The sequence below is a fragment of the Lynx canadensis genome, chromosome B2, assembly GCF_007474595.2.
Source record: "Lynx canadensis isolate LIC74 chromosome B2, mLynCan4.pri.v2, whole genome shotgun sequence".
NCBI lineage: Eukaryota > Metazoa > Chordata > Mammalia > Carnivora > Felidae > Lynx > Lynx canadensis.
The window spans coordinates 35,768,789-35,783,098 of record NC_044307.1 but is presented as its reverse complement, the minus strand read 5'-3'; the positions used below and the strand labels follow the sequence as shown (position 1 = coordinate 35,783,098).

At 45.4% G+C, this 14,310-nt stretch overlaps 1 protein-coding gene across 5 annotated transcripts in view; it reads right to left on the bottom strand.

Annotated features, from left to right (window-relative positions):
* CB2H6orf89 (chromosome B2 C6orf89 homolog) overlaps positions 1–14,049 on the bottom strand; it is a 45,876-nt gene extending 31,827 nt beyond the window's left edge. The window contains exons 1-2 of one of the 5 annotated variants that reach the window (XM_030315389.1): positions 13,885–13,992; positions 2,948–3,031 (exon numbers count right to left, since the gene is read on the bottom strand). In XM_030315389.1, coding sequence (XP_030171249.1) covers positions 2,948–3,031; positions 13,885–13,886 — 86 coding nt within the window. In that variant the 5' untranslated portion in view covers positions 13,887–13,992. Of the gene's footprint in view, positions 1–2,947; positions 3,624–6,992; positions 7,102–13,884 lie in introns of those variants that run through there. The other 4 variants (XM_030315394.1, XM_030315390.2, XM_030315391.2 and 1 more) reach the window with 4 other exon arrangements.
* Positions 14,050–14,310: the final 261 nt, after the last annotated feature.

Below are 14,310 nucleotides of genomic sequence, written 5' to 3'. Positions count from 1 at the left end.
CAAAAATTAACTCAACATGTAACAAACACATAAGAGCTAAAACTACAAACTCTTGGAAGAAAACACAGGGGAAAAAGTCTTCATGACCCTCCATTAGGCAATGGCTTCTGAGATACGGCGCCAAAAGCAAGAGCAGAAAAAGAAAAAATAAATTGGATATTAAAAATTAACAATTTTTGTGCTACAAATGGTAACTTTTAGGAAAGCGAAATGACAACCCATAGAATGGGGGAAAATATACGCAAACTCTATTTCTGATAAGAGTTCTAGTCCCACGTCGGGCTATGCACTGACAGTGCAGAGCCTGCTTGGGATTCTGTCTCTCCCTCTCTCTCTACCCCTCCCGTGCTCTCTCTCTCTTGCACTCTCAAAATAAATAAATGAACTTAAAAAAAAGTCAGATAATAAGTTGGGAGATATTGAGCATCTGGAACTCCTGTACACTGCTGGTGGGAATATAAAATGGTGCAGCTGCTTTGGAAAACAGCTGGACAGTTTCTCAAAAACTTTCTGTACAAAAATTTGTACATGGATATCCAAGCATTATTCATAATAGCTCAAAAATAAAGCGATCCAAATGTCCATGAACTACTAAATGGATGGATAAAATGTAGTATATCCATACAATAGAATATGATTGAATAAAAAGGAATAAAGTATGCATACCAACAACATAGGTGAACCTTGAAAACCTTAAGCTAAGTGGGAGACAGTCAAAAAAGATGACATGTTGTAAGACTGTATTAATAAAATGCAAAAAGTTAATAATAGAGGCAATCTATAGAGACAGGAAGTAGATTAATTAGTGGTTATGCAGACACAGAGTGGAGAAGAATGGGAACTGACTGTCGGCAGATCCAAGGGTTTCTTTCTGGAGTGACAGAAATGTTCAAAACTTAAATTGTGGTGATAGTTGCACAACTTTGTGAATGTACTAAAAAACCCTGAATTGTACATTTCAAACAGGTGGATTTTATGGCATATAAATTTCAGTAAAAATGTTTTTAAAATGTGTATTTATAGGACCTATAGCTCAGGGGTTAGAGCACTGGTCTTGTAAAATGTTTATTTATAGAATTTGAACTTACCCCTGCTATGGCATTTATTAAACTATACTGTTATGATTTTGGCTAAGTCACTTGGTCTATTTCCTCACCTAAAAAAATAAAGGGACTGAACTAAGAGGTTTTCAAAGTCCCCTCTAGCTCTAAAATTTTAAGGGTATTGGAAGGCTTTGGGAAGTAGAAAAACTTCAATTCATTAGAAACTAAAGACTTCTGTCCAATTACATTCCTAAATGACCACTTCCAGTTGCGCCATCCTAAATGCAGGCACCGTGCTAAGCACACAAGAAACATGCTCTTAGTAAATCATCACAGCAATCCCAAAAGGTAGGTGTGATTTTTTTTATTAAGTTTTTAATTTTAATTCCAGTATAGTTAACATACAGTATTAATTTCAGGTATACAATATAGTGATTCAACAATTCTGTACATTACCCAGTGCTCATCATGGTAAGTGGACTCTTAACCCCCTTCACCTATTTCACCCATTCCCCCCACTTCCACCAACCTCCCCTTGGGCAACCACCAGTTTGTTCTCTATAGTTAAGAGTCTTTTTTTTTGGTTTGTCTCTTTGCTTTTTGTTTTGCCAAAAGGTAGATGTGATTAATCCCATTTCACAGATGTTGAAAGTAAGGCTCAGAAAGGTTCCATAACTTGCCAGGATGTGGAGTCAAGTGTGCCTGACTTCCAAGCTGATGCTTTTAACCTTTATGCATGCTGCCTCCCTTACCAAGTATTTTCCTATTTTGAGCTGGCAGTTTAGAAACCACAACACCATGCCCCTCGATTATCACAAATGACTGGCTGAGAACTGGACAAGTGATCAACTACAACGATTCCTGGAAAAAGAATAAAGCGATAACTTATTACAACATTTTTCACATCTTGATTTTGTGACTAGTGATTCCAGAGATAGCATTTTTTCCTGTTGAAATTAACAAAGATATTCCAGGCAAGCAAGCAAGGATAATGTTTGTTCAAAAAAACTACAATAAATTACCCAACGACATCCAGTCAAATCCACTAAAACTCATTAAAGGACTAGAAAAGAGAGCAGGGAGAATTCTGGAAAGGATTCCAGTAAAAAATTCTGAAAAGTATTGGAAGGTGGGGTACGTGCAGGTAATCCCTCAGGCAGAAGAGAACATCATATTGGTGGGCCTTTAGGAGAACCGTGAAGGGAACAGAAGTACAAGTGAGGTTCAAAAGAGAATCAACTATCACCATTTCTGATGACTACTTCACAACCTTTGTAAATCTCTGCCTACTTTCAGGACACATAAAAACCTCACCAAACCCCCAGTTTTTATCGTAAAAACAATAGTTTTTGGTTTTCTTTTTCTTTTTTTTTTGGTAATTCAAGTATACAACGGTATTATGATACTGACTATATTTTTGCAAGCTGTACATCCTTTCTCCTTGAGATTTTGACATATTTCCCAAGTTACTGGAAGGGTCTTTACCAATAACTTCATAAAGTTTCTAAGAGCACATGGGGATCTTCATAATAAGCCCTCTTTCTGGCTTTCGTTAGACAAGTGGTCCTCAACTGGGGGCAATTCTGGACAGGGACATTTGGAAAGTCTGGAGACATTTTCATGGTCACATTTAAGGGGTACTGGCATCTAGTAGATATGATGTCAATTAAACACACACAAAAAATCTTGTCCCTTTCGGTTGGGATTTCATACCAGCAAAGCAGCTCCCTTGCTGAGATGTGAAAGCCTTCAACACAAGGATTTGTATTAAAAACAAAAAAAACAAAGCAAAACAAAACACCACACACACACAAAACAAAAAAAACCTCAAACACAAAGTCATGGCTTAGCATCAAGTATGAGGGCACTGACTGAAATCAGCTGAGCAAAGGCAATTCCTTTACCTCCAGAAAGAAAGAAGATCCAACTCTAGCAGGAATGAGCTTTGCCACAGAGGGAAGTTCCAAAGAGTGAGCTTGACTCTTAACCTGCAAGGGCACAGGCAGGGTCACTAGCAGAATTATAAAAATCAAGGTATCATGCACCACCCTAGACATCCTGAATTGCCAGAATCTCTGGGAGTGGGATCCTGGTGCAGAAGTATTCAAACTCTTCCCTGTTGAGAAAAGGCACACTCCCAAATGGGAGACACTGCTCTGGAACAGCAGTTCAACTAGGGGTGATTCTGCTCCCCAGGGGACATTTGGCAATGTCTGAGGCATTTTTGATTGTCAAAACTGGAGGGGCACTACTGGCATCCAGTGGGTGAGGACTAAACATCCCACAACAAAGAACTGTCCCGTTCAAAATGTTAAGAGTGCTGAGGTTAAGAAATTCTGCTTTCAAGGGAGGCCAGGGTGGAGGTAAGGGGGGGGGGGGGAGATAAGCCAGGAGGCTGTTCACTTCTGAAGGAGCATCTCAGGAATAGAAGGAAGCCACTGACAGCTCTGATGAGATGTTCTCCACAATTCCTTCTGTGTCTCAGTCTAGGAAAAAAACAGGACAGAGGCATAACCGATAGAATGACTCTAACAGAACTTACAATAAAAGTTTGTTTACTGCAGAAAACAGGTTAAGAGGTCCAACTACATGCGAACCTCTCCTTTGTCCTGTTTAATACAGAACTTCTTTATGGTTATAAATATGTCCTAAACACTGATTTGACAGTGAACACCTGGAGGTGCTCAGCTTTCCAAACTAAACAGCTGTGCCAGCTAGGCAAGTCTCAGATGCAAAATAGATGCATCTAGCTACACAAAAAGGGGTGGGCGCCTCGGGGGCTCAGAAGGTCGACTCTTGAATTTGGCTCAGGTCATGATCCCAGGGGTCATGGGACTGAGCTCCCAGGTGCGGTCCGTGCTGAGCATGGAGCCTGCTAAAGATTTTCTCTCTCTCTCCCTCTGCCCCTCTCCCCTGCTTGCATGCTCTCTTTCTAGAATAAACTTTATTTCTACCTGCTCGTATCCTCATCTTTTCCAGTTTCTACCATTAAAAAAAAAAAATCCTTTCTCTCTAGAATTCCAGTGCTCGTGTTCTCCCTCCAGAGCCAAGTTCCTTAAAAAAAGAAAAGAAAAAAAAAAAAAAAGGCATCACTTCACCTTCGTGTTTCTAAGGTCTCCATGTCTTTATTAACCACTCAAATCACATTTCTGCCCCCCTCACACCACTAATATAGCTCTCAGGTCACCAATGGCTCTCTACATGCCAAGTCAAAAGGACGTTTTCTCAATTACTACCTTAACTGACCTCTCCACAGAAGTTCCTGTTGCCAGCCATTTCCTCTCTCAAGTGCTCTCAAACCTTAGCATAATTCTCTTTTCTCAGAGACCATACCCCTGAATGCTGGTATTCATCACAGTTGTCCTTGATCTTCTCATTCCCTCCCTGGCTTTAACTACCAGCTATTAGTGATTTCCAAATCTCTTCTCCAGTGTAAAACCCTCCAGAACTCCAGACCCATCCATCTATCTATATACCAGACACTCTGGCAGAAATTCCCTTCTGCTCCCTATATGTAATGTGCCCATAAGTGCCTTATTATTCCTGCCCCCCCCCCGCAACCCATTTCTACTATATTCTGTTTTGTAATTAATGGAAACACCAGTTCTCCATATTTAAAACGCCTCCTTTTTCATCACCACTAATGAACCAATCACTAAATCCTCGATTCTACTCCCTGTATAGTTCCCACATTCATCATCTCCTTTTTAGCTCTACATTAATGGTAGTCAAGGCTCTCAACATCTGTCCCGTGGACCATCACAAAGATAAATTTAATCTCTATACTGCCAGTTCTCCTTCTCCTCTCTGATCCATCCTCAACTCGCCCCACAAATTATTTTTCTGAAACAAATCAGCTAATGTTACTTGTCTATTTAAAGCGACTTCCTTGAATCCCCATGTCCTGCTGTGGAACAATTTAGCAAGGTGGTTAAGAAGGCAAATGGACTTGGAAAAAGCTAAATACAAACACCTGATCTTCCACTACTGTATAGTCATGAGACAGTACTTAATCTAAGCCTCTGATTACGAGATGATGAATGTAAAACATTTGTCCCAATACCCAAATTTAAGACTTGGTAATTTTAATAAGACGAAGTTCAAATTACTTAGCTTCCCATTATGACCTGGTCACTGCCTACCTGTTCAGTCTCATTTCCTATTCCTTCCTCACGTTCTTCACTGCCATCCCATTTTACATCGTTTTGCTTTTGTACAGATAATTGTCTCTGCCTACCCTGGGGAAAAGCCCCCATGCTTTTCCAATCAGTGAACTCCTTATTCCAGCCTTGATGTTTGTCCTTTGAACCCTAAACACAACTCTGATCACTTTGTATTATATTTATTTCCATGTCTCCTCACACTAAATTGTTCCTTGTGTTAAAAAGAAAACCACAGGCCCAAAATGGTGTCACTTAGGTTAGGGTCCCAAGTCAGCAAACCAAGACTTAACATCTAAGCTAACTGCAGTTTCAAATCCCTTGGAAATGTGACTTTACCCAGCCAACATGGAATTTCCTGGTCAGTGCTAGAACATTTACTGATAAGCCCCATTCCCCCTTAGAATGACCTTGCCTAAAAAACTGGCAATGCCTAAAAAAAAAATCATTTCCTTTACTTCACTCTCTACCTTGAAAAACCTTTCCTTTCCTGTAGCCCTTTAGGAGCTCCTCTCTACTTGTCAGATGGGATGCTGCCTGATTCATGATTTACTTACAGCAATTAGATGTTCAAAATTTACTCGTTTGAATTTTTTGTTATTTAACACTTGAAAGCAGAGATAAGTGGAGAAAATATCAGAAGAAACTAACAACAGACATGGAAATTCACCTCAGAGTCATGGAACCTGATCAGTATCGTCTGAACAAATTTATACAAAGGAACTGGTCATTCTGTTCTCAAACTAATTTAACTAATGGTTGGTTTATTTTACCATTTATTCTTCTTATTTTTAAAAATACATCAACCTAAGGAGGGTTTAGGTGAGTAGATTAGGAACCTCTCATCTAGACAATCTCTGTGATGTTGCTAGGTAGCTTATTAGAGGAACAGGGATTAAAACTGGATCTTGAAAATTGTTTTGGTTCAAAGCAGAAAGAGCCTAACATGGACACTCTTTGGTATGCAAGTTGGACTAAGTGAACTTTAGTCAAACTTCAACGTAGCAAAGTTGAATTTAGGTTAAAGGATGTTGTTCCCTAGAGAGAAATTGTGATAAACCCTGAACACACAATTTCATTAAGGGAGAAATGCCCATAGAGGATTCCACCATGGAAACAACCAAATGAGCAACCTGAAAAAGTCAGAATAGTTAAGCATCCGGGAGTAGTTTCTATTATCAAGCGATGACTAAATACTTTAAATATACTCGCGAATACTAAGGCTAGACGAGCTCTTAAATAGGAAAACCTGTGACCAGCAAGGTTCGTGGTCTTAGGAACACTAGGCAGGAGATTTTTGTAGCAAATGGTGATTACAAACACCCCATTATCGGGTCAATAAATCAAGTCATATAACTTTCTGAAATCCTACATGCTGTTTATCGCATACAAGTCCACACTTTATTAGAAAAAGACGTTTCGAAGGGGGGCGGGGAATCAACTCAACATACTGAAAAATTAGGAATTTTGTCAAAAGGGCAGTGAAATCTAGACTTCGCTAGCACCGATGGTGTTCTGGACACTGCCGTGACACCTGAGAAACAAGCTCCAACAGGGCCGACCTCGCTTTGCTCGGCCCCGCGGAGCCAAGGAAAAGACGTCTTATGGGAGTCGACCCTGGGGGAGCTGCCGGAGGTGCTGTCAATCTGCAAAATCCCAGAGGCTCAGAAAAGAGGTTTGCGCAAGGGCAAGAGGAAAAGGGCCGCGCGAGGGTGTCACGGACGGGAGCGGCGGTGAGGCTGTCACAGGGCGGCCTCCCCCCTCCCGGCCTCGGGCCCCAGTCACTCACAAGCGGGGCCCGCGCCCCCTCGGGCTCCTCCCGCCTCGGGGACTTCAGCCTCCGGGCGAGGAGGGTAAGCCGCCAACGTCCTACTTCCGGGCGCGCAACCCGGAAGCAACTCCCATGCCACAGGCGAGGCCGCGCGTGCTAGGGTAGCTCCTTCCTCACGCCTCGCGCTTGCGTCGGAAACAGAACCCGCGACTTGGCCACGCGCGAGCGCGCGAATTCCCGCGAGCTCTGGAGAGTGCGGGTTCCTGCTCCCCCTGGCGTCAGGTTCCTCCTGCTCGTCCTTTTTCACGCCTTACCAGGGTCTGTCCTCTTCCGCGCTCGCGCGGATTTAGCAGCTGAACTGATTCATCCAACGGCCTTTGATTGCCCCCCCCCCACTCCGTGCCAGGCAGCGTGTTAGGCATTAAGGAGTGGGAAGGACAGGTAATGGAGGGCAGGCCCTTACCTGTGGGAGCTTAGTTTTAATGAGAGAAAGACAACAAACATTTGGTTTCCAACTTTCCGGGCTAGTGGAGCAAGGACAGCAGGTGCAGAGCATGCTTTCTCCTCTTCAACCTCTGTCCCAGGGTAACCCCTGGCTTTATAAGGCATTTGCATTACAGGTTCTGCGCCCCCTGGTGGGGAGTGACGCCATGACAGTTCCAGCAGGAACCTTGTAGGGTCAAAGTTCTCCTCCACAGGTAGGAGGCGTCTCCCCAAAGATGTGAGGCAACTTCCATTAGAGACCGCCTCCTGCATGGCTCAAGACCCTACTTACTTAGAAGAAACTGTATCCTCGGTGACTTCTCAACCCCCGTCTCCTCCATTATGACCGTGTACTGGTGGTTTAATAAACCACTTTTTGCTTGGTACCTCCCTTCTGTCGTTATTCGAGCGCTCCTATAAATCTTTCGAGGGGAATCCAAGAACCGAGACTTCCACTGACACCATGCAAGCGTCCCCCAGTAACATCTTTTGGTGCCGCGACTCCGATCGCCCAAGGTAAGAGTCCTCACCCCGCTGAGGCTAGAGGATCCCTATCTGATTTACTTTCTCGGAGGTCAGCTCTCACTCACTCTGCAATTTGGCCACTACTGTTACTGTCTATAGTTCTTCCTCTCCTAAACCACTTCTGCCATCACTCTCACAAAGTCTGTGCCCCTCAAACCCCGAGGACGTGCTGTATACATGTGAAAGCCTCTCCATCTGCTGGGCCGGTCCATTTTCATACTCATTCAATCTCCTGGATGATTCATCTAACCAGTAGTTCTCCCTCTGTGTTGTTGCCTCAAATCACACCTTCTTACGTGTTTCCCTCCCCTTCCCTTTCCGGAAAGATGGTCTCAATCAGCCTCTGATACTTAAATCCAAGGTGGGTACATGATAATCACAGTCTCCAGCGGGAGTTTATTTCTAAGAGGGTAAGGGCAAATCTTTGTGTCTATTCCAACTCCTCAAGTTAATACTTTTGAGAGGAAATCTACTCCTGAAAACATTGTTGCACTATATGCTAACTAATTTGGATGTAAATTAAAAAAAACAAAAAACAAAAAAAAGCCAAACTGAGAGGAGCCTGGGATGAAATCTGGAAATGGAACCACATAGATGTTGAAGGCTGGGGCATACATCCTGGCACTCAGGGACTCATTAGGGGTTATAAAATATACCAGATCCCTCCCTCATGGGCACCTCAATTTGGGGGAGGCAAGTAAAGAAAGGACAGGCTGCAATAATACTAATTTGGGCTGTGCGCCTCACCTGAGGGGACATCCTTGAAGGGTCGTTCTTCAAAGGAGGTAGAAAGGCCACCTCTCCTCTTGATACACAACATTCCAAGGGGACACTCTTGGAATACTGTGTCTACTTCTTCCCCTTCTCTTTGCTATTCCCTTACATATGGGAAACCCGATGGCAGTTCCCGGGGTTCACCACTGGGATGCATCCTCACTAACTGGGATAAGTTTGACCCCCAACCTTTAAAGAGGAAAAGGCTCATCTTTTTCTGCAATACAGCATGGCCCCAATATAAACTAAGAGATGGGGCAACAGGGCCCTACAATTGGACACTGGATTATAACACCATCTTAAACTAGACCTATTTTGTATAGACCAGACAAAGTGGTCTCAGTTCCCTTAGGTCCAAGCCTTTATGTTAAACAAACCTCAGGCTTTTCAAAACCTGCAAAATTCAGCTGTCCACTTTAGATTTCCTTACAGGCCTAAGTCCTAAGTCCCCTCCCCCACCACCAGAGGAGGCTTCCCCAAGCCCCACCAAATCCTACCATAGCCCAAAACGATGATCCATTGCCCCATATCCAAGACCACCAACACTGTCAAGTCCTAACAAGCCCCTTCCAATTCTGTGTCTCCTCCAGGAAATAGTTGAGCCAACCAGAACCACCATGTGTGTCCAAACTCCCTTCTTTATGAGTGATCTCCACCGAATCCAGAAGGACTTGGGAGATTTTTCCTAGGACCTTGACAGTTACATGTCAGGACTTCAGGGTTTTATACTAACTTTTGATTTGCCTGGAAGGACATAGTGCTCATTCTCAATCAGACTCTCTCCAAGGCAGACTGTTCCAATAACAGATCCTCATTGGAACTATGACACTGCACAAGGGCAATGGTCCCAAGACCATCTTATAATCTGTCTAACAAATGGAATGTCAAGATGCCAGTCAAAGCCAATTAATTATATAACAAGCTGGCTTTCATAAACCAGGAAAAGGAAGAAAACCCCACAACCTTTATGGAAAGACTAAGAGAGACTTCAGCTAAACATACTCTTGATCCCAGATGAGAGGCTGGTCTTACAGTTCTTAATGGTCGACTCATCACTCAGGCCACCCCAGATATTAGGAGGAAGCTCCAAAAATTATCCCTAGGGCCAGACATCCCAAGCTCTTAACTCCTTAAGGTGGTCAATTTTGTGTTCTATGGCCAGGACCAGGAGAAGGAAAAAAAAAAAAAAGGGAAAAGGAAAAATGTAAGGATCAGAGACAGGCTCAACTCCTGGTGGCCTTGCAATGCCAGCCATCACCCCAGGGTCGCCCCCTCAAAAGGGAGACACCAAAAGGAGCCTGCTACCATTGCAAAAAGGAGGGACACTGGAGAGATGTCTGTTCCTTAAGCTCCCTAATATGGCCTGTCCTAGTGTCCTCAAACAGGACACTGAGAGACTGCCCAACTAATGGGACAACCAGGGGTTCAGCATCCCTTCAAGCTGTCACCACCATGGATTGAGGCAACCTATGGCACCAATGGGCTCCTCCACTCACTGTTTCCCTCATTGTGACAGAGCCCAGGGTGACCCCTTGACATGGCAGGTAGGACAATTTTCTCTTGGACATGGGAGCCACTTACTCTGTCTTAGCCTCCTTTACGGTAAGCTTTCCTTCAACTCCTGTCTGGTTATGGGAGTGAAGAGCCTACCAACAAAGCTAACCTAACATTCATACATTCTTGGGACTCAGTCAGTGCCTTTGAGAGGCTCTATGGGAAAAACAGGTCCTACTAAAGCCAGACCACTCAAACCCAACATCCCTGGTCCAACCAGGAGATAAGGTCCTAATTAAAACCTGGATAGATTGAGCTCCTGGATCCCAACAAACGCCTTTATGGAAGGGACTCTATACTGTTCTTTTATCCACCCCTACAACCATCAAGGTCCCAGGAATCTCCAGCTGGATCCATCTCTCCCGAGCCAAGCCTGCTGTGACCTCTAACAAAGAGGACAACCCTGATACCTCTGAGTATACCGGTGAGCCACTGGAAGACCTCAAACTGTTCTTCAAAAAGGGGCCATCTCAGATAAATCCTAAAATCCTCTATTCTCTTATGTCCAATACCTTAGTGTAGTCCTGCAGGGGGACCTCCAAGACTACACCCTTAAAGAAATCAATAGGTATGGTACCTCTTTGATCACAAGCCACTTCTGCCTCATGCTGCCCCATAGCCCCCCTCACTTAATACTGCTCAACGCTATCTCAACAACACCAATTCTAATTCCTCTTGTTGGATATGTGTGGGACCCCACTTAGCCATTGTAACTCCTGCACCTGCTTCATTGTAGGCCACCACCAATAACCCCATTAGTTTCACCTATACCCATCTCTGGATACCAACATGGACCTCCCAGCCCCACATAAGTGCAAGAAACTTCCAAAGAAAAGTCATGGAACACAGCACAAAAATCCTAAATGCTCAGGGGCCCCTCCCAACACCTGCTATTTTGGGACTGTTACATACTCAACTTAAACTCTCTAATATGACCTTCCCAATCTGTGTTAGTACTAACCCAACATCTGGGACCCCAGTGGGTTTTATTCCCTTGTCTCCCTGCCTTTATAATTTCAACCTAACTTCAGCAGGTGAGTCATTCTTTTGGGAAAGTGTTTCTGATTGCTACTTTAACACTGTTAAAGAGGAGCTTTTGATAAGGATCCCAGAACATATGTTCCAGGAGTTTTTCCAACAGGGGACAAGGCTGTTAATAAGGTGTATCGAAGAAGAAGGAGGTTATCTGGGCTGACGGGTGGCTCTGACAATATTGAGACATGGAGGACCAAGGACGGGGGGTGATGGTGACCTTTGGGGGAAGGTTAAGAGTGGGTCTTTTAAGGGGCACCTAGGTGGCTCAGTTGATTAAGCATCTCACTTCTGCTCAAGTCATGATCTCATGGTTCCTGGGCTCAAGACCCACATCAGGCTCTGTGCTGACAGCTCAGAGCCTGGAGCCTGACTCGATTCTGTGTCTCCCTCTCTCTCTGCCCCTCCCCTGCTCACACACTCTCTCTCTCTCTCAAAAACAAACTTAAAAAAAAAATTAAAAGAGTGGGTCTTTTAACAGTGTTAAAGTAGCAACGCAACTGTACAACATCTAGTCATGACCTCTTTGCCCACCTTCATATTGGTTTTGGTCCTCTTTAGGGCCACTGCTGGCCCTAGGGGAGCCCCTTCTGAAAGTGCCTTTATTTTCTATTCTAACCAAGGTTCACCTGCATCCTCAGAAGGGACTCTATTTTTGGAACTCAAGCATATGTGACCCTTCCAGATGGATGGAAGGGCACTTGTTCTTTGGCCTGGTTAGTTCCAGATGTATCCCTCATAGGAGTTACTCTATGGTTTCCCTCTCTATGGTAACTGAAACACCCATATCCAAGCAGGAGGTCCTTACACTCCTCTTGCTAGGGGCCCTCCAGGGGAGCAGCCTCAGGACTGGCCACAGGGATCACGAGGACTGTCCTTCTCAACTCTCTCAAGAATTAGGCAAATCCATTCAAGAAACTATGTAAGTCTTGGCGACCTTAGGCCACCAACTCAACTCACTGGCAGGTAGGACAATTTTCTTTTAGACACGGGAGCCACCTATTCTGTCTTAACTTCCTTTACAGGTAAGCTTTCCTTCAACTCCAGTCTGGTTGTCCTGGTGGTCACTCTCAGGGGTAGTCCTCCAAAATCGAAGGGCATTAGGTAGCTCACTTTAGCCCAGAGGGGCACATTAGTCCAAGAAGAATGTTGCTTTTATGTCCATCAGTCGGGTTATTCAACAAAGTATCAAAAGACTTCAAACGCAAGCCCATCGTCTCCTATCAGCAAGCACATCCACCATCTCCCTATCCTGGGGTCTTATGTCATGGATACTTCCCTTCATGGGACCTTTCCTTTGTGTGATCCTTTTGCTTTTTGAACCATGTCTTCTTAATCTTATAACTAAGTTCATCTCCTCTTGTGGTAGACAAGACCAGCTTCACCTCTTACTGCAACAAGTATATCAGCCCCTTTCGAGAAAACATCAAGACTACTATAGCCCCTGGACTGGAGTGGTCAAACCTTCTGAGACCAGGACACAAGCCCTACTCCAGCTTATAACCTCATACCACCTCCTCATGGCCCAGACAGGTATCAAAGAGTGAAACTCTAATGAAAACACTGCCCCTATTCAGTAGGAAGCAGCTACAGAAGCTTGACTTTGGCCCTCAACCTGAAAGATTTCAGAGCCCCAAGTCCTTGAAGGGGAAATAACAGAGTAGGCACTTGGTTAAGCTATGAGCTGGAGGCAGGGAAGGCCATAAACAGGTTACATTTAGAGACCTGAGGGCAAAAGGTTCCCAACTTGCCAGGGCTCTAAGACCCAGAGCAGCAGGTACAAGGCTTGCGCTTCTCTCTAACTCTTCTGCCCCAGAGTAACCCTAGACTTCATTACAATGCATTTGTATTAGTTTGCCATCCCCCGTTGGGAAACGGACATGACAGTTTCCCGAGACAGTTTCGACAGGAACCTTGCAGGGTCAAAGTTCCCCCTACCGGTAGGAGTGAAAAAACAACTGTAGCCTCGGGGCAGTCGCCAACTCCAGGCCTGCCCACTCCATCCTGAAAGTGTACTGCCCTTTAAAAAACTGCTTTGTGCTTGCTACCTTCCTTCTCACGGTCTTTATGCCAGTGCGGATCCTCGTGTAAATCTTTTGTGGGGAATGCAAGAACCGAGACTTCCACTGACACAAGGCAAGCTTCCACGGGTAACAATTAATAAAAGGTGTTTCGAAGGGGGGCCAGGAATCTACTCCATATACCAAAAAACGAAGAATGTTGTCAAAAGAGCAGTGAAATCTAGACTTCGCTAGCACCGATGGTGTTCTGGACACTGCCGTGACACCTGCGAAACAAGCTCCAACAGGGTCGACCTCGCTTTGCTCGGCCACGCGGAGCCAAGGAAAAGACGTCTTATGGGAGTCGACCCTGGGGGAGCTGCCGGCCGTGCTGTCAATCTGCGAAACCCCAGAGGCTCAGAAAAGAGGTTTGCGCAAGGGCAAGAGGAAAAGGGCCGCGCAAGGGTGTCACGGACGGGAGCGGCGGTGAGGCTGTCACAGGGCGGCCTCCCCCCTCCCGGCCTCGGGCCCCAGTCACTCACATGCGGGGCCCGCGCCCCCTCGGGCTCCTCCCGCCTCGGGGACTTCAGCCTCCGGGCGAGGAGGGTAAGCCGCCAACTTCCTGCTTCCGGGCGCGCAACCCGGAAGCAACTCCCACGCCACAGGCGAGGCCGCGCGTGCTAGGGTGGCTCCTTCCTCACGCCTCGCGCTTGCGTCCGAAACAGAACCCGCGACTTGGCCGCGCGCACGCGCGCGCGCGAAGTTTCGCGAGATCTGGAGAGTGCGGGTTCCTGCTCCCCCTGGCGTCAGGTTCTTCCTGCTCGGCCCACTTGAGTCTTTACCGGGGTCTGTCCTCTTCCGCGCTCGCGCGGATTAAGCCGCTGAACTGGTTCATCCAACAGCCTTTGATTGGGCCCCCCCTTACTCCGTGCCAGGCAGCGTGTTAGGCATTAAGGAGTGGGAAGGAT